The 25,448-nt window shown below is 42.4% G+C and overlaps 1 protein-coding gene across 11 annotated transcripts in view; it reads left to right on the forward strand.

Annotated features, from left to right (window-relative positions):
• Positions 1-1,888: 1,888 nt before the first annotated feature.
• Positions 1,889-25,448, forward strand: part of YLPM1 (YLP motif containing 1) — a 35,294-nt gene continuing 11,734 nt past the window's right edge. For 3 of the 11 annotated variants that reach the window (XR_002864967.2, XM_023927826.2, XM_023927825.2), the window contains exons 1-16: positions 1,909-3,000; positions 8,115-8,351; positions 9,261-9,455; positions 10,625-11,367; positions 13,503-15,815; positions 18,114-18,219; positions 20,012-20,489; positions 21,661-21,753; positions 22,122-22,296; positions 22,455-22,600; positions 22,938-23,125; positions 23,750-23,812; positions 24,103-24,222; positions 24,504-24,680; positions 24,899-24,982; positions 25,212-25,295. Coding sequence is in view for 7 of the 11 variants with exons in the window: in XM_023927826.2 (XP_023783594.2) it covers positions 1,963-3,000; positions 8,115-8,351; positions 9,261-9,455; positions 10,625-11,367; positions 13,503-15,815; positions 18,114-18,219; positions 20,012-20,489; positions 21,661-21,753; positions 22,122-22,296; positions 22,455-22,600; positions 22,938-23,125; positions 23,750-23,812; positions 24,103-24,222; positions 24,504-24,680; positions 24,899-24,982; positions 25,212-25,295 (6,240 nt within the window). In the remaining 4 variants the exon portion in view is untranslated. Of the gene's footprint in view, positions 3,001-8,114; positions 8,352-9,260; positions 9,456-10,624; positions 11,368-13,502; positions 15,816-18,113; positions 18,220-20,011; positions 20,490-21,660; positions 21,754-22,121; positions 22,297-22,454; positions 22,601-22,937; positions 23,126-23,749; positions 23,813-24,102; positions 24,223-24,503; positions 24,681-24,898; positions 24,983-25,211; positions 25,296-25,448 lie in introns of all 11 variants that reach the window. The other 8 variants (XR_015288094.1, XM_086893311.1, XM_086893313.1 and 5 more) reach the window with 4 other exon arrangements.

Below are 25,448 nucleotides of genomic sequence, written 5' to 3' on the forward strand. Positions count from 1 at the left end.
GATATCAGATGCTTGCAGTGTTTCTTAGTAACTAGAGAATTCAGCCTTCCTGCTAACATCCTGCCTCCTGGTGTAGCCAGTTTCCATAGCTTCAAAAGACACAGAACATACAGGAGCACCACATAAAAAAATCTGAATATATGCAAAGAATGATAGAAAATAATTTCTACTCCTTTCTGGAGCCACCAGAAGGTTTAAGATTAAGATGAAGAAATTTAAGCTGCTGATCCAAGATGTGGCACTGGTTAATTGAGGGGTAACTGAAATGTGGTATAATAGCGTTTAGAAGCAGGAAGAACATGAGCTATTAAAAAAAAAAAAAAGACCTAACCCAAACCAATATGATGGCACCCTTTAATGTTACAGACTGAACAGAATAAATTAAAATAACATATTCTGAATAAAAGAATCAGAGGGCATAATGTGAACTTAACAGGGTTGTTTTAGGGACAAGGTAACATTGGGTAAAGCCATTTTGTCTGGTGGGATTCAACTGTACCGCAATTTAAACCAGATTTGAATTTTGAAAAAGCATCTGTCAAGTTATTTGGAAGTTACATTTTGGCTTCCACAGTGTAGGCTGGACAACAATTGCCCTGAAAATGTTTAGGTACATGTATTCCCTCATAAGGGGAGTAACAAGTCTCTTGACAATATTGAGTAATCACAACAAACAGCAAAAATAGTGGGAGACACCTACCTGCAGGAAATAACTGTTAGTAAACTGATCACAAGCGATCTCATATAGAGTGAACGGATCAGGAGGATAAATTAAAGGATGTTTGCAACAGGAATTCCACATATGGGAAGGACAGACTTTCAAAAGCTTAAACTGGCCCATAAAACTCAGGTATATAAATGCTAAGTACAGCACAATGAGCAGTAGATGAGGGCTAAAAATAAATGCTATCTGAAAGTCATATTCATCGCAAGAGAAATCTAAACAGACCATGCTAAATAGAAAAGGATCAATAATCACTTCTAAATGAAAAGAAGGGGTACTAAAGAATAGAAAAGGCAGTTCTGTAAGTATTAAATTAAGATAGTTTTCTTAAATATTTACATCTCAGTTGAATTCAGTCAAATTTTTTTTGCAGATTCATGGTATAGCTCCTCTGTGGATTTCTTGAAATTTAACAACAAATGAACATAAAGTCCAGCTTTTCCAACAGAGAGGATAAAGCTTCTGCTCTGTCTAACAATGTAATGATCTTGATATTTCTCCTGACTGAAAAGTCTTAGGACCTTTCCTCCACACCTGTCTTTCTCCACTGCCCAGGGATCCTTGATTCAACGGTCATGAACTAGAGACTTACCTTGACAGAAATGGCTCCGGTTTTTTGTGCTTGTACAGGAGACCAAGCAGAGACGCACTGCAGTGCTGGTGTCCTGCTGACCCTTGGCCACTCGAGCTTCACTGCCCAGCTACTACAGTTCACACATACACCCACACGAACCTCTTCCCTACGATGGGAGTCCAGCACTTGGCAAAAATCACTGCTAATTGCCTATAGAACATACTTGTTTGTTTAACTCATACTTTAGTGTGGGTAACCGAGGGCACCGGCACCGCCGCCCCGGGGACACCACGGCCCTCAGGAGCTCCGGGCCCGCCATACACAGCCTAGCTTGCGGAGCGCCTGGCGGCACCCCTACACACAGCGGAGCCCCCCGCGCCGGGCCCGCAGTGGCTCCCATCTGTCGCCTGCCCGTGTCCCGTCCCCTTCCGTCCTGTCCCTTGTCCCGGCGGGGCGGGCGGGATGCGCCGCTCCGAGCTCGCCTCAGCCCTCGGCCTCGCGCTGGAGGCAGCTGTCCGCTAGGCGGCGCTGCCACCCGCCCGGCGGGGCGCTCTGGCGGGGCGCTCATACTCGACTGCCCGGTGGGGTGGGGTCTCCCCGCGCAGGCGCCGTGCGCCGCCCGCCGCCGCCGCCGCCGCGGCCTGTGTCCGCTCCGCGTTCCGCCATGTACCCGGCCTGGGGCTTGTACGGGGCGGCTGGGCACTACCCGCCGCCCCCTACCTCCATCCCGCCCCCGCCGCTGCCCATCCCGCCCCCCAGCGTGCCGCCTCCCGCCGTTCCACCGATGCCGCTTCCCAGCTACCCGCCGCCGGGGCCCGCGCCCCCCGCCGCCGCGCCGCCGCCCGCCGGTTCCTCGGGATTCCTGAGCCTGCAGGAGCAGCACCTGGCCCAGCTGCAGCAGCTCCAGCAAATGCACCAGAAGCAGCTGCAGTCCGTACTCCTGGGCCCCCCGCCGCCGCCGGGGCCACCCCCGCCGGGGCTGCCGCCGCCGCCGCTGCCCGGCTCCTTCACCGACTGGCAGCAGCAGCCGCCGGTGCCGCCGGTGCCGCCGCCGGTCCGCAGCTACCAGAAGCAGTACGGCCACCGCGAGCCGCCGCCCCGCAAGCCGCCCCCCGCGTCCCGGGACCGCGATGGGCAGGAGCCGCCGGGCGGGCACGGTGACTGGGGCGAGCCGGTGCCCGCCGAGCCGGTGCCCATGGACATGGAGCTGTCCTCGCCGCCGCAGTCCCCGCAGCCCGCCGCTCAGCCCTACCTGCCCCCCGCCCAGCCATACCTACCGCCGCCCCAGGCCGAGCCTTACCTGCCCCCTGCCCAGCCGCCCCCAGCCCAGTCCCCGCCGCTCCAGCCCTACCTGCCCCGGGCGCAGCCCTCCCAGCCGCCCCCCTCCTTTTCCGAGCCCCCGCCCTCCTACCTGGAGCCCCCGCCGGCCACCGCCTCGCAGCCCTACCTGCCGCCTCCTGCCCAGGGATACATGGCACACCCCCAGCCCTACCTGCTCTCCTCCCAGGCTTCTCCTTCCCAGCCCGCGCAGCCCGGCCTGGCACCCTCCATCCCTCCCCCGGTCAAGCCCTCGCAGGCTCATTTCCCCCCGCCCCAGCCGTCCTTGCCCCCGGCCGCCGCTGCCCAGCCGGAGGCCGCGCAAAGTGCCGCCAAGGAGGGCGGTGGCACGGAGCAGCCGGACCCCTCCACCATGACTCCCCAGGTAAGCCGGGCCGGTAAGCGGGGAGTCGCCAGGGCAGTGGTGGCGATGGGCCGCTGGCAGATACGGGGTGTTGCAAAGGTCCCCGAGTAAGGGCAGTTCGTAAATACTGAAAGGATTTGGACGCAATCCGTGAAAGTGTGGTAATGGCACAGCTCAGGGGAAGCTTCACAAAGGTTGATTTATCAGGTGGCGGTAGGGGTGTAACAAATTGTCATTTCTTGAGAAAAATTGTTCAGGGAAAGGCGTAAATCGTGGCTGACTTTAATTTTCTTGAGCGTGTGTTGGTCTCTGGAGAATGTATTCCAGAGTACAGCATGTGGGCGACCTAACCCGCACCTGTTGGCTTCGTCTGGCTTGTTGTGAGATGCAGAAGTCCGTTTGTGTCTTGCACATTGTGGATGTCATTTGTTTTCAGTGATTTCTTTATTATAGTTTTTTTAAGGGGTTGAGTTGCAGTTGTCTGCCTGATCAGTGTAGAGTTGTGACTATTTTAATCTTATCGCATGCAGTTAAAACTGAAGAATTGTTTCTGTTGCAGTACATATCTGCCCTCTACTTAGACTTAATCCACATTTTGTGCTACATGTGCTTGATCTTCCAGTAAAAAATTACATAGGGCATTGGAGGGAAATGTTCTGAAATGCCTTGGAGTGAAAAATGTTATTGCTGTGGTTTTTTATGTGTTTACTAGGACCAAAATACTGCAAAATGTTTGTGTGTTTCACTTCCTAAATGAGACCAGTGCCAGTGAGCTCGATGGGACCATTCATCTGCATTGTGAGGGACAATCCAGGCTTAAGGTTCAGCATGCACAGCAAGCCATGTGTGTTGAGGCCCGCAGCTATGTACATGAGCTAGGCAGATTCACAGAGGCTTTTGCATGGGTTTAGAGTTATCTTATTTGGATTCACCTGCAAGAACAAAATTGAAGTGCATACTTTAAAATTTTTTTATTTAAATTTACTTTTTTGGCAAATTTATCTTAGGGTTCTGGTTTGAAGCTAGGTTTGCTAAAATCTTATTGTGTCATATTGAAGTCAGTGGCACTTTAAATTTGCTAATTGCTGGGACACCTTTTTGATTGTATCTGTATAAATTCAATTTTTATATTTGTACCATGTAGCTAATTACTGCCTGGCAAAGTAGTTTCGGTTAATTTCACTCAATTTTATGGAGGTTTTGGACAGTACTAATTGATCTTTTACAGTGATAACAGTAAGACTTATTTTTTTAATTACAAAGCCAAAACTTCAAAAAGTCACATGTAGAAAGTGGTGTTAATTTGGTATTGAGGCAGCTTGTTGACTTCTTAAATTTTTGAGCTCAATGGTAAAATAGTAAACACTCTCCAGAAGAGTTGCAAATAATGCTTTATTGTGGTGCACATATGGAAGCAGCAGAATACTGATGAAGTTTATATTGTCTGATTTATGAATGTTTGTACAAGCAGCTTCTATCTTGAGTAGTTCGCTTGCTCTCATTCACAATTCAGTGTTAATTCAAAAGGAACAGGATATTTTCCTGGTCATAAATTTTTTACAACAGATTGATACAATTTTGGCTATATTAAGCTGTAAAATTAGACAGGATTTGGAGTAAAAAGTTCTTACACAATAGGTATAGGAAAAGCTAAGTGTAGTGATGCTTTGTTGCTTTTCAGTAATACGAACAGCCAAATAAAGAAACAGTGTAATTTGTCATTTGTAGTATCCTATTAAGCTGTTGTTTAAACTGGCAATTGAAAGCAATTCTTTCCATTCTCATCCCACAGTAACAGTGGCTGCAGACAAATTTATCAGTGTTTTTCTCTTAACTCAGAAAATATTACGCAATTTGCCGTGAGTTGGTGTTTTATTATTTTCCTTTCCTGTCTACAATACTGTTCTTTGCCTTGACAGTGTTGTGAGTCTAGTGTAGTTTCTTCCATGGGTATATAGTTTTATTAAGTCGATGGATTCTTGTCAAATCCAGTGAAAATAACTGTGGTATTTCTTAATGTTCCTTCTGATACTTGGGTGATGTCTGCTGCTATTTGTTTACAGTATCACAGAATGGATAAGGTTGGAAGGGGCCACCGCAGGTCATCTGGTTCAATCACCCTGCTCAAGCAGGGTCATCCCAGAGTACATGGCACAGGGCTGTGTATTCCAAACAGTTCTTGAATATCTTCAGTGAGAGAGACTCCACAATTTCTCTGGGGAATCCGTCACAGTGCTCAGTCCCCTGCATGGTAGAAAAGTTCTTTCTCATATTCAGGTGAAACTTCCTGCACATCCTTTTCTGCCCATTGCCCCTTTCCATGTTCCTTGGCATCACCAAGAGGAGCCTGGATACTTCTTCTTAACACCCTTCCTTCAGACACTTGTGTACACTGACAAGGTCCCCTCTCAGTTGTGTCTTCTCATGGCTGAACAGGCCCAGCTCCCTCAGCCTGTCCTTATTAGAGAGCCATGCTCCATTCCCTTGGCATCTTCATTGCCTTCCACTGGACTTGTTCAGGAGTTCAAGTCTCTCTTGTACTAAGGAGCCCAGAACTGGACACAACTCCAGGTGTGGCCTCACTAGGACCAAGTAGAGGGGCAGGATCACCTCCCTCAACCTGCTGGCAATGCTCTTCCTGCTCCAAGGATGTGTGGATACATCTGTACCCATAAATATGCATTTATCTACATCTGTTAAAGCTACCTCAGCTTTATCACCTCACCATTTAGCCGACTGCTGCGCTCTTTAAACAGTCACTTTGTTTTATAGAGGGTGCTAAACCATTCTTTTGCAATTTTCACCTGGAAAGGACATGGTGTCCCCCCAAATAGGTATTATGTTATGACCTTAGGGTCACCTATATTAACTTTTGGCGTTGTCTTTTGGTGTGGACTTCACATTAACAAGTTTGGTGGTATGTCCTCTGGTCAGGAGCTGATAGTGCTGATTTCAGTGTTCATGTAAAATACAACAGGCCTAGTCTCTTGGTCAGCCAAAAATGGAAAAGGGCCTGTGTTGATGCTTGTGTTTTCCTTGGGCTTAAGGATTATAACTGGACTTGAAAAATGGCAAGTCCAGTTGGATGACAAGTCATTGTGAGGACATAAGCGCTCAGATAACTGAACTCTTCATCATGAAAAATTTTCTACACTAGCACTTCTGTTTTGCTCCAACTAAGCTGTAAAAATCTACCATTCTGCTTTTCTCGTGCTTTTCAGGTAGCACAGTAATAGATGTCACTGTTTCATCTGCTGAAAATAATAGGTAATTATATTATCATAGCTCTGGAAAGTCATAATATGAGTTATAGCCCTGTGTCCAGTTAGTGGAATGAGGAGGAAACAAAAGGGATCTGTGGAGACAACAATTTTGTGGCAGTAGAACATGAGCTCACCCATCATAGCATCTAGCACATGATGGCAAATCACCTTATAGTGCCTTTTGAGATGGAGAATTGAATCAGGTTTTATATAGCTGGGAAAGTATGCTTCTTCCTTGAGTTGCACTTATTTCAGCATGTTGTTGAAGGTTTCTGACAGAGTCTGTGCTGCAGTATGAATGCATATCTTCCATCTAAAACTATGGCAGCTCTTCTGAGACATATTAAAAAGATTCATGGCAGGAATAATTGCATGGTCAATTTAAAGTCTGTGAAGCATAGTCTCTCATTTGATTCACCTCATTTCCAAGTTACAGAAGTATTTTTTTAAAAATACAGTTCCATATTTATGTTTACTACCAAGAGAAAACATAATTTCTGATCTGAGCATGAGGTAGGTGTCTAGCAGAAAGTTACTCTTGTTTAAGATGGGCAGAGTGATTCACTTTTGCGAAATCTCATCAGACAGCACTTACTGATTTGATGTTGTCTCCCTTTTATTTTAAAATGCTGGCATCTTTTGAATTCTTTTCTGTTTCTGACTGGGCTTTATATAGGTGTTTTTTCTTAACTGTGCATGCTTGGATGGAAAGGAAGAACAGAAGGTATAAAAAGATGGAGTTCAGTCACAGATTCTCAGAGGTGAGGGAAATGAGAGCACAAGAATGGTTGCACTAGGTTAGACCAAAAAGTACAGTATCTTATCATTCTGTCTTTGATAATGACTAAAAGCAGATGCTAAGAGAACAACTTAAAAATCAAGGGTAACAATACTTTCATAAGATACAGGAGCTGCCTTAGCTGTAAATGGTGTATTCATTATTAAAATATGTAGATTTTTCTGAGCTATGTCTTGAATCAACAGAATTTTAGCCCATAGAGAGGTCTCTAATAGGGACTCCGGTGGCACAAGACAGTGTCAGGTGAAGAGCAGCCTCCCACAGATGTCTTTCTATTCATTTGATGACTGATATTTCTCATATTGGAAAAGATACAGAACTGTTGGCTCTTATACAGGTCTCTTCAAGACACTACTACTTAAGTGTTGAAATACTTCAGTCTTTTGTTCTTCATATTGGTGGCAGCTTACTTTTTGAAGGCTCTGTCATCTGCCTTGAATACTCTCAATTCTACCCTGAAGTATTTAAAACTGAAAGTTTATTATTTCTTAGATGGATCATTTTTTGGGGTGCAAACATATCTCCTTCTTTCTTCAGCTATTGAATGAATCAGGTTAATGAGAATTCAGATGATACATAATCTTCACTATATACTGGTTCTGACTGTTCTTTTGACTTTCCATAGCTTTATTCAAACATCTTCACCACAGTTTCTCAGCTGTCATTTTCAGTCTGTCTGTGTTCTCAGTTCATCCTCTTCATCTGTTCCGTACATTTCCTTCTTTTTCTCTTTATTGTAGTTCTCAGATATAAAAATCTCTAAAACCAATAAATATGGTATTTATTATTGCCTGTGCTCCAGATTTTTGTTAGTACTGTTTGCTATAGTTATAGAATAGTAAGCTTGTTGGGCTAAAAAATAAATTCTGTTGTGGTTTCTTTGCATCACATACTGGTTTCTGAATTCTGATTTGATCTTCTGACATCCATTGCAATACTGTTGCTGAAGAAGTGAGTTTTTCCTCAAAACAGTTTTAAAAACTTTGCTACAGTATGATTCTAGTGACTATCATTAATGATTTTCTCTCATTTTTCTTGTGAAAACTGTCTCAGAAAATTTACATCTGTTACAGGAACAGCAGCAATACTGGTACCAGCAGCATCTGCTCAGCCTGCAGCAAAGGGCAAAAGCCCATGCTCAGGGACAGCAGCAGATGAAAAGTCCAGTAGTGAAGGATGAGCAGAGGGCCAAGTCTGAAGAAGGGAAAATAAGTGCTTCAACTCAGCAGTCTGAACCTTCTCCTCTCAATGAATCCCTGCCTCCAGTATCCAAAGAAGATGAATCTTCTCTTACATCCACTGAAACTCAGGTAGGCTTTGTAAAGTGATGCCACTCCATTTGTGTCCTAGATGAGCCAAAACCCCAGGAAAATTAATGCCATCAAATTCTCATGTATACTTTGTAACGATAACTAAATGCTGCAAAGCAGTCTTAAAAAATTTTGCTAAAGCTGCACCAATTAGGAAATACACTTCTTGTCTATAAAATTACATATTCACCCACACGTGCACCAAGCAAGTCTGAGCTGACTCTCCCTCACCCTCTCTACAATGTTGTTGTCTTTGTCTGTGAGAACACCTCATGATATCAAGATCTGGTAGGTACTCAGTAGAGGAATGCTGTGTTTAAGACATTTCTTAATTCCACCCTGGCAGTTTATGAATTCTGCCTCTCCTTCTCTCTGTGTGTTAGAGTTGGTCTGAAAGCCAAGAATTTTGCACAGAGGTCTTTTTTGTCGGTGTGCTCAGTAACAGTTACTGTATAATAGATGGGAGGTCATGATTGATGTTTGAACAATATGTGTTCTACTTTTACAAACAGTGTGCACGTTCCTACAAAGTGGCAAAAATAATGCACTTGGAGTTACTTTACCCATCTTCAAAAACCACTGTTTCTCATTACATGTGCTTGAGTGAAAGATAACAGATTCTCATTAATCTCTTTCCTGTAGGTAGTTTCTTTATGTGTGAATAACCTAATTGCCATCAGCCTAACCTTTAGGTTGGACTGTTCACATTAAGAAAATATGTGTTCACATTAAGAAAAGGTGGGATAAATATCAACCTTCCAGAAGATGTGGGTGGCTGGAACACTGTAATAGAGTGATAAAGTAAGGAACAGTGAGAAGGTTCCTGTAAAATGTGTAGTGACCAAGTGTATTTTTTTTTTCTGACAGAAACAGCTTTCCTTTATTTATAGTATTTGCCTTTTTCTGTAGCTCAATATTGAACCTCCTGATGACCCTGAGGAAGATTTGAGATTGCAACAATTGCAAGCAGCAGCAGCTCAATGGCAGCAGCACCCCCATCACCGAGTTGGGTTTCAATATCAGAGAATAATGCAGAAGCATGCTCAGCTGCAGCAGATAGTACAGCAGTATCAACAGATCATGCAACAGCCTCCACACTTAGAGGTGAGACACTAAGGAGGTGGTGTTTGATACACATCCTGGGTGACCCAGCACTCAAAGTCTACTGAAAAATACATAGTTGAATAATTTGTGGTGGTTGGCTCATTTGTCTAGCTACTTTTTCTGCTTGGGTAGAAGTTTGTGTCCATTTTCCCTACTGTCACTCAACTTCAGAATGAAAAAGGCATTGACAGATGGTGATGAAGCTTCAGTAGGATGAGAATTAAAAGACTTTACACTTCTCGTAAGATTTTTTCAGATGTACCTAGGTAATACAGGAGCAACACAATATTGAATTTACTCAGCTTTGAATGTTTTGCCACTGGAAAAACAATTCAGAAAGGTCAGATAAACAGGTGATTGCACAGAGTAATTTGGAAGCTGCTCTTTTTTACAAAAATAAATATGTACAATGATAAATCTAGATGCCAAAAATAGACAGTAAATGTAATTAAGAAAATCAGTAGCTCACATTATTTTTAACTCAAGTAATCAGTTGAAACCAGTATTGTAACCTTTAAGCCTTTAAGTAGAAGTTGATTACTGTATTAGAGAGTTGAGTCAGCTTTTACTGGGTTGGTAGAGTTCATACATTAAGCATTTCTTTGTAGATTGGGCTGTCTGCCTTTGTTTTTTTTTAAATATCTTTGGGTAAAACTTTAAAATCTCAGGCAAGATCAAGGCATGAATATTATGATGTCCTCACATAATGAAAGACAGAACTCCTTGAAAAAAGCTTCATTTGTGCAAATAAGATCTGGCAAAGGCTTAGAGAAGAATAATTGCAGACAGCTGAGGCAATTCCGAGCAGGCTAACAGCAAAAACTGGAACCTTGAGAAATAGTCACATAGTGTATATATATGAAGACTGATTTGGGCTTCAGGCATTGTTAGGATCCAGTAATAATACCGTTTATACAGATTATATGTTTCTTCAGCTGTCCTGTTGAAGTGTTCTATACACAGATACAGTATATGGTTGTAAAATACATTCATTTTCACGATGTCTTCAGATGTCTCTGTTGGTGTTTGCTTTTGTTTCAGTGTAGTTCTTCAGGCTTGTGGCCAAGTCATCTGAAATTGTGCTATTACTAGTGATACTGAAATACATGGCTCTGAGAGTAACTGACTGTCTAAGGTGTTTTGAACCTATTCTTGTCCTCTCATTGCAGACAATGTCAGTGGACATGCAGCTGCGACATTATGAGGCACAGCAAAAACAGTTCCAGCAGCTTCATAAAGATTGGGAGCGATCAATGAACCAGCAGTGGCAACATCAGCTTCAAACCTACCCTCATAAAGACCAGCTTCAAGAGTATGAGAAACAGTGGAAAGCATGGGATGAACAGATGAAAGTCACTCAGTCACATCTGCAGGAAAAAGTGACCTCACTCCAAAATCTGAAGAATCAATATCCTGCAAATGTTTCACTGCCACCTCCATTTATTCCATATTCTCAAACTGGTCAAGGTGGCATTCCTATTATGCCTCCAACATTACCTTCAACTACACCTCCACTGGTCCCCCCGCCTCTCTCTTCTGTTTCTCAGTTATCCAATTCCTCTGTCCCTTCAGGATCCAGTTCTCAAAGCAGTCAAGCTACTGAAACACCAAGGCCAGCTCTTCTTCCCACCCCTGGTACCTATTCATCAAAAATAGCTAGTTCAACTAGCTATTCACCTTACCATTCTCAAGTAGGTTCATCCTTTGGCTCATCTGACCACGGAAAATCTCAAGGTCATCTTAGTAAACAAACTGTAAATATTTCATCTGAAAATCAGTGTGGGGAACTGAAAGGCACATCTGCTGTGTCTTCAACACACACGCCTATTGTGCAGGATAAACCAGTGAGGTCAGGTGGATTGCTTCCAGATCCTCCCAGATCTGCACGTTTTGAAGGCCCTAGAGGCCCTAGGTAAGAATGTTTTTGTTGACTTATATATAATCCAGGCTACAAGATTTTCAATGATTTATTAAGAAATTAAATACATATCTTATTCTCAAATCTTTCTGAGGTTGTATGAAGTATGTATTTGTTCAGTGGAGGTTTTGTTTTTAATATATGTACACCATATTCTCTGTATTTATATTTTTAAAGCAAAGATATATAGATGTCTTTCACCTGAGCATAATCTGGAGTAGATTGCTTTTGTTTTTTGGTTCTTTTTGGTAGAGTGCTTGGGGATGCTGCCTCTTTTCATTCACAGAGACACAATGCTGCTTTGAAAATAGGAAAGCTGTTGTAAATATTTGATACGTCTTTGTTGATTTTATACCTGTTATATAATTTAATCCAAGATACTGGTTTTTGAATGTTTTTCTTCGATACGTGATATCAGGGTGCAAAAACATCTGTTCTATCTGCTCATTAGTTAGAGTTGGGTTGGTATGATGTCTGCAGAATTAAAGGACAGTGGTATTCTGTTTACTTGTTTCTATCCTTGCATACACTGCTAGACTTTACAATAATATCTTCATGGTTATTTCTCTTTGCTTCCAAAGTGATCGATCATTAATAATAATTTGTGAATTGCTAAGAATGTACATGAACTTTATATGAATGAATAATTTTCTACCTCCTGATATTTTTTAAAAAAATTATGTGTTCCTGGGGATTTGTTGGATGTACAATGCTGAACAGACTGTTTTCATGACTTGCTAGTGCATGTCTTTAATGTATTTTGGTTTAGAGCTCAGTGATATGCAATGATAGGTACAGGTTTCTGGGCTGCGAGCTGTTTCATGTCCAGCTTTTCATCCACCAGCACCCCCAAGTCCTTCTTGGCAGGGCTGCTCTCGATTCCATCATCGCCCAGCCTATATTGAGGAGTGCCCTGATCCAGGTGCAGGACCTTGTACTTGGCCACATGAGGTTCCCATGGGCCTACTTCTCAAACTTTTCTAGGCACCTCTAGATGGCATCCTGTCCATGAGGTATGTCACCCACACCACCCAGCTTGGTGTCCTCTGCAAACTTGGTGAAGGTGCACTCAATGCTACTATGTCATTGATGAAGATACGAAACCAGGCTCATCCCAGTCATCTGAGGGACACCACTTGTCACTCATCACCATCTGGACATTGAGCCATTGTCCCCTATCCTCTAGATGTGACCACCCAGCCAGTTCCTTGTCCAGGAAATAGTCCCATCCATCAAATCATCTCTCTCCACTTTAGAAAGAAGGATGTTGTGGAGGTGCATGTCAAAGGCCTTAAAGAAGTCCAGATAGATGACATCCATAGCTCTTCCTTTATCCACTCCATCATAGAAGGCCACTAGGTGGGTCATGCAGGACTTGCCCTTGATGAAGCCATGCTGGTTGTCTCTAACGACCTCCCTGTCCTCCATGTACCTTAGCATAGCTTCTGGGATGATCTTCCCAGGCACAGAGGTGAGACTCGCAGATCAGTAGTTTCCAGGGTCCTTCATTTTACCCTTTTTTAAAATAGATGCAGTGTTTTCCTTTTCCCAGTCACTAGGTACTTCACCTGACTGTCCATTTTCGAGATATCATAGAGAGTGGCTTGGCAAGTACGGTAGCAAATTTCCTGAGTATTCTGGGATGTATCTCAGCTGGTCCCGTAGACTTACGTATATTCAGGTTCTTCAGGTCATCATGAACCTGATCTTCTCTTATCATGGGAGTGACTTTGCACCCCTAGTCCCTGTCTTGCAGTTTATCCACTCAGGAGGCATAGGGTTGTCAGTGAAGACTGAGGCAAAAATGTTGTTGAGTATCCAAGTCTTTTCCTTGTGCATTGTTACCAGTTTGCCAGTCGTGTTTGTCCAAGGGGGACCCTTTCTTTGACCTTTCTTTTCTGGCTGACGTACCTATAGAGGCCCTTCTTGGAATACTTTGCATCCCTTGCAAAATTCGACTTCAGCCATGCTTTGGCCTTCTTGACCCATCCAGTGATGTACAGCTGTGAATCCCAAACATCTAAGCAACTTGACTTTAGACATGAGTTCTCTATTTTGTGTAAAATTAAGCTATAGGATTTTAATATGACACGTTCATATGAATAAAATTTGTGTTGTGTCATCTGTAGATTTGATGGACCTCGAGGAAGAGGTTATGACAAATTTGAAGGCCCAAGACAGAGAGGACCTCGTTTTGAATCCCAGCGCTCAGAAGGATACAGGTCACGTTTTGACCGACAGAATACAGATGGACAGTCTTCAAGTAGATGGGGCTCTATCCCACGAGGACCAGCAGGACAATTTTATACAACAAATGCATCACATGGACACGGTTCCCGACCTGGTGGTCCACGGTGGATGGGGCCTAGGCCTCATTTGGGACAGCAGCAGCAGCAGCAGGCACAGACAGACTCACAGTCAGAAAGCAAAGAATCTTTTACAGACACAGCCGGTGAGCAGCAGTCTGTAACCGGAACAGAGTCTACTCCTGACACACAGAGTGCAGGTCCCATTGAGCCAAATGAGGACCTGACAGACACTCAACAGGAACCATCCAAACCTGAAGTCAAAGAACCTAGTTCAGACCCTCCTAAAAAATGGACATGGAGTTCACATGATCCCAGCCAGCAAGTCGAAGAGTCCAAAGCACCCACCCCGCCTATTCAGAACCAGAATACAGTAGCCCCTGTAACAGGAAATCAGGATTTGGATTCATCAGATGGTCAGTTGGCTGCCTCAGATAGCACCCAGGGCCTACCTGGACCGGAAAGCAGAGGAAAAGGGCCATTTATGCATGAAGATAGAGGAAAGGGACCAGGAAGCAGAGGAAGGGGCCGTGGCAGAGGGCAGGGGGATGGCCGTGGCTGGGGAATGAACCGTGGCCGGGGAATGGGAAGGATGGATGGTGGCCGAGGAATGGGAAGGATGGACGGTGGTTGGGGAATGGGCAGGATGGATGATGGCCATGGTCGGGGAATGGGCAGGATGGATGAGGGCCGTGGCAGAGGATATGTATACAGAGGCAGAGGGCAGGCTAGGCAGGCATCCATCCGAGGCAGGGGAATGTTCAGGAGGGCAGGCAGCAGGGAGAGGATACCAGATAGACGGTCAGGCAGCAGGGAGAGGATGCCAGATGGACAGTCAGGCAACCGAGAGAGGGGCCTGGGTGGACGGTCAGATAGCCATGAGAGGGTATTCTCTAACCGAGACAGAGAGCTTCCTGGACGGCCAAGCAGCTGGGATAGGGGACGGGCCGGAAGCCGGGAGAGAGGCCCAGTCAGACGGGCCTGTAGTCGGGAAAGAGAGCCCATGCGAGGGACAGGTAGCCGGGAGAGGGAGCCCATGCGGCGGGCAGGTAGCCGGGAGAGGGTCCCTGTCAGGCGGGCAGGTAGCCGGGAGAGGGTCCCCATCAGGCGGGCAGGTAGCCGTGAAAGGGACCTGGTCAGGCGGGCAGGTAGCCGGGAGAGGTGTCCCATCAGGAGGGGAGATAGCCATGAGAGGGAAGCAGGAAGATCTGAAACAGGCAGTATGGGTAAACCCATTCACCTAGGAGATGACCCTGACAAATTGCCTCCATACCATCGAGATGAAACGTTCAGGGGTTCCTGGGGTCATGAAGATGATACAATGCAGGAGGAATTTCCTTTAGATAGTCAAAATGACCTGTCTTTGGAGCATGAGCAATTGGATAACTGGGAAAGAGAACAGTACTGGAGAGATCACAACTCTGATTATCAGGATGATTCCGTAGATACGTATGACAGAGATGACAGGTTGCAGTCCCACCATTCAATGCCTCCATTGTCTCCCTTACCACCACTACCTCCTTTATCATCTGATCATGACAGACGAGATTCATGGTGGGATGACTGGAAAGGGCCAAGAGAAAGGGAACTAGAGAGAGATTTAGATAGACCTGGAAGATCCTCAGATATTTATGATCAAGATTTAGACAGAGAATGGGATAGAGACTGGGACATGAGACCTATGGATGATAGAGAAATGGGGAATCGTGACCTGGATATCCCCCCTCTACCACCATTACCACCCCTTCCACCTCTGGACAGGTATCGTGAAGACAGGTGGAGGGATGATAGGAACAGAGATCATTATGACAGAGATCTCCGAGACAGAGGGGAGCTTAGGATTCGAGAATATCCAGAGAGATACGACACATGGCGGGAGAAGCAAGACTACCTTCCTGAAAGGACTGACTGGGAGAGGGAACGGTTGTCAGATAGGTGGTATCCAGATGATGGAGAGAGACTGCGGTCTTTGGATGACCGCTCAGATTCATCCCTTCCTCCACCTTCACATTCCTCTGATATGCTGGGAGCAGATTCAAACCTGGACTCTGACCAGTCCTTGGGAGGAGTGATGGTCCTAAGCCAAAGACAGCATGAGATAATTCTGAAGGCTGCCCAGGAGCTCAAAATGCTTCGGTGAGTTGCCTGGTTCTGTGATTTTGAATAGGAATCCCATTCTGTGGGATCCATTTGAATCAGCGCAGTAATGGCTTCATTTCTTTTACCCACAACATGATAGTAGGAGCTCATGTGGAGCAAGTTATTTGGAGTACCTTCATCACAGCTTTTGTAGATGGACTTTTTTCCTGAAGTAGATGATTGTCCCTTTCCCCATGAATATGGTATTCCTTGTATGTTACTTTCCAGGCAAAGATCTGTCCCATCACCTGACCAATCTTTTTGTTAGCCTCAAATAAAACTTGTGGATAACTGCTTTTCAATTCTTTCTGATGATATCAGATGAGCTTAGTGATAACTGCTTTTTAGTACTTACCCCTCCAGACCTACATTAATGTGCTTCTTAAGACCTATTTAATTTTTCTAAAATGGATATTTCTCACTTTTAAGTAAAAGCGTAAATGGGTTTGTTTGTTTTACAGAGCTTCCTCATTTGAAACCAAATATTGTCAGTGAACGATTTTGTCAAATTTGGTTGATATTAAGTTCTGGGAATAAGCATAAAATGAGTGATATTAGGAGGCTATTAATGCAAGAATAAATCAAGACTGCATTTTTAGAAAGCAGATACTAGACTTCCTAAGGCTTTAATAAGTGTTTATTATTAAATTAGTAATAGGAGAGACTGGGATGTATGAAGCTCTCAACAACCTTATCTAGTGAAATTGGGGCTGGAACTAGATGATTTTTGAGGTCCCTTCCAACCTAGTCCATTTCATTATAGAGATGTTTTGCACTTCTCTTCAGGTTGTTTTGTTTTCAGATTCATAAGATGGCTGAGCACATGTCCCATATGGAAGATCTTTGTTGCACGCCAAAATGCAAGCACAATAATTTTTTTTAAAGGGAGAACTTTTATTCTGAATAATTTAATAATTTAGTGCAATTAGATTAATTCAACAGTGTTATTAACTCTGAAATCTGTGTTATAAAGTAGTATCTGCTAAAAGTTTGGAGTAATAGATTATTTTCAGCTTCCTGACTTTTCTATTGTCTCAGTTGCTAGTCATATGTTTTGCTATTTATTGTGACTAGCTGCAAGCCAGTCACTTAGGCTAAGGACCGTAGTTTGGGAATCACTACAAGAGTGATTTATTAGGGCTGAAATATTTTAAACATAGTCACTAAAATGTTTTATGCAATAAGTAATTACATATATTTGTTTCAAAGCCAGTAAAAAGGGGAAGTAAAAACATGATACTGATTTTTAATAGAATATGAGGGTAATCTTAAAATTAGATACACTGGTACTTCTCATTATGTTCTTGTAGGCAGGTGATTTAAGTCTTAACAGTAGAAACAACTTTATGGAGATTACTTATGGAGTAATTTTTATGGAGATTGTTTGAGCCAAGAGTTATACCAGTAGTGTAGTACATAACTGCTTTCATCTCCAAAACTAAAGCTTTCATCTGGCTTTACTTTTATTGTGTGTAAAACTGCATATTCTCAGCTACAGACTGTTCTGTATTTGTGATCTAGTGTAGTGCTCAGTTTATTCTTTGTATTTACAAAGCATTGAGGATTCTTTTCTTTGGGTCAAGTTGCCCTTCTGCTGAACACTGAACAGATGCATTGCTAGTTAGGGTGGTTTCTGTTATGTCTTGTTACAGAGGGATCCCGTTCTTAGTTATTTAGAAACCTCAGTTCACAGAGTTACTAGCAATTGAAATACCCAGATTGAAGAGAACTAAAAAAATTGAAGGGAAAGGAAGTCCTATTCACTTGAACTTTGTAATCCAGTGATTGTAGTACTCACAGCTGAACCTGATCTCTGCTCTGTAGACTATGTATTGGTTGTGTATTAAATAGCATTTTGATATATAAATGAAAGAAGAAAAAAGACTCACTGTTTGGTTTTTATATATTGGAATCTCTTGTGCTTTGTTGGCCTCAATCCTGTTACCATGTGAACCAGAGTAATTTACTGAGAGTACTCATGTATGCATTTCCAAGGGGTTTCTTGCTTTCAGAAGGTATTGACAGAACCTAAAAATCCAGCTTTACTGTTCAAATGGAGTGGTTCTGGCAAAGCACAAAAGCATAACTGTATGCACTAAATGCCTCCATGGTTAGGTGGATGTGAAACAGATTTCTGAATCACAGCATTGCCCATGTAAAGGCTGCTGTGTCCTTTTCTTCTTTTGGCTTAGTCTCTGATGCAAGTGTAATATGTGTTTTCACCACAAGCATTGATTTCTTTAATTTTTCATTTAAGCTATAGACTGATAACACTTTCTTATGATGCATGTACAGAGAGCAAAAAGAGCAGCTACAGAAGTTGAAGGAGTTCAAACCTGATATTTCCACCCAGGACTCTTCAAGACCACAGAACACAAGCACAAGGCCAGGTGCCTTTCAGGTAAATTCATCTTACACTGATATAACGTGTTGGTAGTAATTACTATTTATGTATGTTGAACCAGTTCTACACACTGATGGTCAAATTTCTCTGTGGCATGCCTCCCCAGCAATCCTTAACAACCTTAGCCATCTTCTGTTGAGGCAAAACAACTTCTCATTTTCTTTAAATTTTCCAAAGCGTTTTCTGCTCAGTGAGTCCACCATGTCTTCTGAGTATGACCCATCAGTGATGGTTGCACATGGGGTTCAGCAGTCTAGATTGCTGTGGGACAATGTGCAAAAAGAGGTGAACTCTTCCAAAACAAGGGATGTAAGGTTCACAAGAAGACCCTACTTTTCCTTGCTTAAGTTCTTTCAGTTTGCTTTTCCTACTTCAGGAGCTGTGTCCTCTTTGAAGCTGGAAAAATTTGAGGATACTTCAATCAGAAATTGAGATATTTCAGTGTAGTATGAGCATTAGCCCATGTTTGCTGTTTTTATTGGGAATTCTTATTAACTTCTAGAATTTCATAAAGTGCATGGAAACTCATGTTTGCGTACCTCCATCCTGTTGTGATGCAACTACTCTTTTACTGCTTAATTTCCTGTGTAGTTCTGGGAACTCTTCTCAGATGCTTATATTTGGGTTTTTTGGTAGTTCAGAAATCAACTGAACTTCTGCAGTTATGCTAACTCATGTTTATAAATCCTTCCTAGAATGAGTAAACAGTTTTGTTAAATGTGTATTGGAGGAGATATCTGAGTTGATGCACAGTCTTTATTCTTCATCACACCTTAACCCCAAAGTTACTCACTCCCAGTAAATTTAGCCGTAAGATCTTCTGGGTCTGGCATTTAGCCAGACCAACCTTTTTTTGTCCCTCCATCCAGAGACATGTTATGCAGTGAATGAGGCACTGCAAGTTTTCTTTTTGCCTAGGTGACCTCCTCCTTGTTTATAGTGTCTGTAAAGTGAAATAATGGAACTGATTTGCTACCAGGAGCTGCAGGTATGTTGATGCCTTTAGGAAGTTACTTTACTCAGTTTTGATATTTTGTATCTCAGACTGCTTCACTCATCTGCCTAGAGGTTTTCAAACAACTTTTGTCTTTCTTGGAATTCCTGCCTCCAGATATTTCTGCTGTGACTTTGAGCTGTTATTACAGAGCTCACCTTTGTATCTACAATCATTCTGCAATTTTTATTGCATTTTGCTAGTAAGGCTGCCTGTAGCTTGGCATCTGCTGTGATGCTGAAATGGTGGGGTTTCTTGTGCATATTTGGTTCATGAAGGATTTGGTTTGGTTTGGTTTTTCACTAAGCAAGATCTTCCAATTTCTTATGCTCTTCTGATACTGATTTTATTAAGGGTTTTCCAGCTATTTCTGCTCTCTGTGAATTTTTCCAGTGTTTTCCACAAAGAAACTGGCCTTATCCATCCTTTTGCATCTCACGAAGCTGCCCTACTTTCAGATTTTTAGCCTTCACACAGACAGCAGGAATCTTTGCAGACAGCAGGAGTTTTTGGGAATAAAACAGTAGACACTTTTGAAATGAGATAGGTCTACTGGAGCTAAAATTAGTAAGGTTATTTTGAAGAAGAAAATAAATAGTGTTTAAGCCTTCACATAGTGAGCAAACACAAAATTAAATCAGGCCACCAGTTTCTAAAAATAGTCCTCCTACCTGTAGCACCTTGATGGAGGTACTAGAAAATGTGTATGGTTTGACTCTCAAATGCCATTGCACTTTCTGAGGATGAGAGAAGGTTAGTTTACAGATCTACATTAAAAGTGCTTTCTGCATCTAGGTCTCTTCTCAGCTATCTTCAGAGGCACCAGTAGAAGCCCAAGCTATTAAACCTTCTCCTGCTGTTATTATAAAGCCTCCCGTGTTGTTCAGACAGCCCACCCCTGTGACAAGACCAAGTGCCCCACTGGCAAGGCCTACTACACCTATGACAAGGCCACATGCTCCAGTTTCTACTCCAACTACAACCCCAAGTCATGGTCAATCTTTAAAACCATCACCTTCTGCTGTGGAACAGGAACGCTGGGATGAGGACTCTTTCCATGGACTGTGGGACACAAATGAGGACAAAGGTGCAAACATGGAGTACGAGTTGTGTAAACAGGAGTCAATGATGCCTCCACCTGTCTCCTCGCCTGTGAAAGTACCTGCTGTCCACACCTCCATTCCATCAGTACCAGTGTCCCTTTCTCCAGTTATTCCACCAGTTCCTAAAGCACCCATCATTCAGCAAACGGTGGATTATGGTCACGGGCGAGGTGGGTATTACAGTTTATTTGATATGTATTAAAGAACTAAGAAGGCCTCCTGACTTTTTTTTAAAGGAGTGTTCAATGCAAAGTATGCATGTTCTGGAGTTGATGTGTAGACTTGTGTACATTAATGATGTAATGCTGAGCAGTGCAGCTATAAGGAGTCTCTAACCTTTAACCAGTTATGACCCTGAGTTTAGTGTTTTTCTTGATGCTTTTGGAAAGAGCTGTTTTGTGTTGGTGAACCGTGTGTATTCCATGGCTGCTATTCCATGAATGGTGTACAGCCATGGGTGCTTCTAATAAACACAAAATGATGTGTTGTATTTAGATTGATACTAATACTGTCCCTTAATCCCTTTGTTGGGGAGTATGGAAATAACTGGGCTAGAAGGTACTTCAGATGGTTGCAGTTCTTAGGTGTGACTTAGTGATTTAAAGCAGAATGTGGCTGGTGTTTGCTTTATTTATATACTGCATAATGAGTGTGACATACCCTCTAGCCAGAGAGGGAGACATAGTCTGGTTCTAAAGGGCATTCACCCTGTACAGGTGTTTAACACATAAGTAGTAGAGGACTCTGGTTTTTTCTATTGAGCTTACCAAAGCTAAAATTCAACACCAATTTTTAAATAGACTGGATCTCCCTCCTTTAACAGGAATGAAATCATTTCATAAAGAAGTTCTTAAATTGTGCATTGTCATTTAAAGACTGTTTTTTCTCACTCGAAAGTACCATAACGGTTCTGGAAGCCATATCTCTTCCATTAAGTAGATGTTTTACTAGAAGCTGTTAAAAAAAATGTCATTGTTGTGAGACTTTCAGTTACTATTCTTGACATGACTGGTGTTCTGTGAGTTATTGAAACTTACAGAGCATTTTAATGTTTATAATTTTCCGATGTTGCATGCTACCTGAACTCACCTGAAAACCTAGAAGTCCCATTGTTAAGGTGGAGTGGTTTATGTGCACACACACAAACCCACTTCAGGCTTTAAAAACCATGGTGCTGTTTATTTATATAAAGCCCTTTTTGCATTATCCATTGAAAGAAATTCTGGTAGTTTGTTCTAGTCACTTTTAATGTCATTGAGTGATTACTTTTCATGAAGAGGAAGAAAAATGCAAGATGTGTTTTAAAACCTTAAATTTTTTTTTTTGTTTATTTTCAACCAGATATAACCACCAGTAAAGTTGAACAGATTCCATATGGGGAGAGGGTAACCCTCCGTCCAGAACCTCTACCAGACAGACAAACATTTCAAAAAGGTAGGAGGTGCTTGGCTAGCTTTCAAACAGTTAGTTAGCTCTTAAGAAAAGTTGTAAGACACTAAAAACTTGTTCAAACTAAGTAACTCCTGTTTAAACTACAACCACTTTATTTTCTTCAGAGGTCCATATGAATAACAGTTTATATTTTCAAGAGGAGTGCTGCAGTCAATAACCTAGCCACTTCTAAAATTCAGTTTTGTAGTTTTAAGTAGGATTTGCACGGTATGGTTGTCTGTTACAGTTTGGAAAAGAGTGTCTGATTAAGTCCATCCTAGCTCACACATCATATACTTTTCTTGCACTCTTGCCTGTTGCCTTCTTTTACCAAAATAGTAGTTTATATTTCCATGGGTTTCTCCCTTCAGAGCATCCAGGTCGCTACAACAGAGAAAGAGATCGTGAGCCTTATTTTGAGCGTCAAGGTAATTCCAACACAGATCATCGGGATTTCAAGAGAGAGCGGGAATTGCACAGAGACCGTGGTTCTGTGGACTATGAGCGAGAGAGATTTGAAAAAGAGCGGCATCCCCGAGATGATAGGTACGTGATTTTGGAACACTGTGGAAATCAGTGCAGTTGAGGCTGTATTGTGTATCAGGCTGTCCATTTTGCCTGTGAGGTACGTGTTCCTTTCACTCTGGAATCCATAGTGGAAATTCACAAAAATACACAAAGTACACAAAACACTCCTTTGGCAGGGTTCTTCCTACTACACCTTCAAGAACTCAGTCTTACCGGGACAAGAAGGACCATCCATCCTCCAGGCGAGGTGGCTTTGAAAGACCACCATATGAACGAAAAACAGATCGTCCAGCATATGATCATGGGCCTTCCATGTTTGGAGGTACAGTTTCTCAATCTTGAAGTCATGCTAGAATATTATGAAAAATAATGGACTTGCAGAGGTGAAGATTAATTGATTTGCAGTATTTGTTCAGAATATATAATTCAGGAAAATTTCTTTAGGTGGTGGCATTTAGTTTTGTTTCTCAGTGGTGATGAGATGATTAAAACAGTTATATACTCTGCTAGAAACTGTCTTTGATTGTAATAGATTTAAGATTAGAAATTTTAATTATTTTGAGGACATATCTGTGAATTTAACTGAAAATGATGAAGGTCTGTTTAAATCAGCTCAGCTGGGTATGAACATCTTAATTTTTTTATTTTACTGAACTAAGAAAATTCTTCTGTCCAAACACTGGAATTTGAAGGTGATCGTAGAAATTACCCTGAGGAAAGGATTCCTATTTCTGCTCCATCAATGCCTCGTCAGCCACCACCTGCTCCACGAGTAGAAAGGAAGCCAGAATCTAAAAACGTAGATGATATTTTAAAGCCACCAGGACGGGATAGCAGGCCAGAGAGGGTGAGTATGCATTGTGAAAGCAACAATTGCTTTCTACGAGAGCTTTATTCAGATTAAATGCTGCTGGATGTAATATGTTTGGAGTAAGTGTACATTTGAGGAAGCTCTGGAAATTAGCTTGGTTCCTTTGCAAATGCCTAGAGTGTTGTAGCATAGCTATTAGGAGTCCACAGGAGACCTAAACCTCCTGGGAATGCTCAAAGCAAATTTGTGTGTAATTTTAAGATATTTTCGCCTCTTCTGAGGTCTTCACTTTGGTTTTTGATGTATCAGGGGAAAGATGTGTCTTTACACAGGGATTTGACAATGCACCCTGTTATATAAGAAAGAGCACAATTTAGGCTATAAAGAATTTAGATAAGTTTCATTCAGTTGAATGAGAGAAATTAGTGAAACTGAACCAGATCTATAACATGCAGCCTAAACTGCTGAGATGGTTTAACACAAAAATCTCTGAATTATGTGGAACTACTACCGTTTCTCACAGCCTGGTTTCTAAAACAAACAGTGAGTGCTTGATGCAAAAGTGTGAGCCCACAGCACATAATTGTCTAGAAGAAAATCTTTGCAAAAGAGAATCTGTAAAATGTAGTACAGTATCATATCTTACATGATCTTTTTCAGATTGTGATCATCATGAGAGGGTTACCTGGCAGTGGAAAGACACATGTAGCAAAACTCATCAGGGTATGTAAACAGGCATTCACTGTGTAGTGCTGTTTGTCTTGTATCTTGTTGCTTCCTCTGCTGTTCGCTTTGTTTGCCTGGAATTCAAGTCTGTTGTTATTTCATTTTCTGTGTCTTCATGTGTTGTATGAATCTCCACCACTATTAGCAAGCAGGAGGGATACTACTCTCTTCTTGTTTTGAGTATTGAGCAGGGAACTGCTGTTGACCAAAAGTATTTTGAAATTCCTGTGTAGCAGAATGGAATTTTTACATCCAAAGTATATGCTTGCTTTTTGCTTTCTTCCCAGGATAAGGAAGTAGAATGTGGAGGACCTGCACCAAGAGTGCTCAGTCTGGATGACTACTTTATCACTGAAGTGGAGAAAGAGGAGAGAGACCCAGATACAGGGAAAAAAGTTAAAAAGAAGGTAGTCTTAATTCTGGTGCTTTATTTGACAAAGAAACAAGACATTCCAGAAAAACAGTGGCAATCAGAGTTCTGGTCTGTGGATTTGGAAGAGTGCAGAGGTCTCTGGGCTGTTTTTCAAAGCAAGACAATATAACTTAGGGTGGTATGAGCAAATTCTTAAAAACTGACCTGAAGGGTGTTTTTCTCACACCAGTGTACTTTGTGGTCATGACATCCAGGTGTTGAATATTAGCCATTTTGTAGATGTCCTCTTTCTTAATGCTTTTGTCCTTGGTAAAGGTGATGGAGTACGAATATGAGGCTGATATGGAGGAGACCTATCGTACCAGCATGTTTAAAACTTTCAAAAAGACCTTGGATGACGGCTTCTTTCCCTTCATTATCCTTGATGCCATCAATGATAGAGTGCGACACTTTGAACAGTTTTGGAGTGCTGCAAAAACAAAGGGGTTTGAGGTAATGGAGCCTAAATAGCATTTGAACTTGCTAAAAGCCATATGCTGATGTTTCTAAACTTTTGAATGGAAAGTGTTTCCCGCATTCAGGAAAAATGCTGTGATGTACAGTTACAAGTTTACCTTTCTTAAAGTGTACAACTGCAGAGTGTATGACAAGGTAGAAAAAGAGCTCTAAAAATTGGTTTACAATATTCAATATTGTCTTTCTTTTTCTAGGTCTACTTAGCTGAAATGAGTGCTGATAACCAGACATGTTCCAAAAGGAATATTCATGGGCGCAAGCTAAAGGATATCAGCAGGGTAACTGTATACATCTGGAGTCATATTGTGCTTTTGGGCCCTCTGTTTCTTGAAAACTATAGACTACATGATGCTTACACTTTTCCTCTAAGAAGTACTGGTAGTTATTTCATGGGATTGATTAAAATTACTGAAGTACTGTTACATCTTGTTAGCAATCAGAAACCAAATTTTCCAAGGAATCTGTTAGATTTTTAGAGATGCTTCATTTTTGTGTGTGTTTTGTTAGATGTCTGATCACTGGGAGGCAGCACCACGCCACATGATGCGCCTGGACATTCGTTCTTTGTTGCAGGATGCTGCTATAGAAGAGGTGAGAGTCTCTGTGCTTGTTAAAACTACAGATTAGGTCAATGTGACTATACTGAAAATATGAAGCAGACAAAGATGCGATCACAGCAAGTTAGTTGTAAGCAAGGCACTTTAGAAAGCCAGAATCACTAAGTCAGGAAAGTGTATTTCATTA

Source organism: Cyanistes caeruleus, chromosome 6 (genome assembly GCF_971803275.1).
Source record: "Cyanistes caeruleus chromosome 6, bCyaCae1.hap1.1, whole genome shotgun sequence".
In the NCBI taxonomy this organism is placed as follows: Eukaryota; Metazoa; Chordata; class Aves; order Passeriformes; family Paridae; genus Cyanistes; species Cyanistes caeruleus.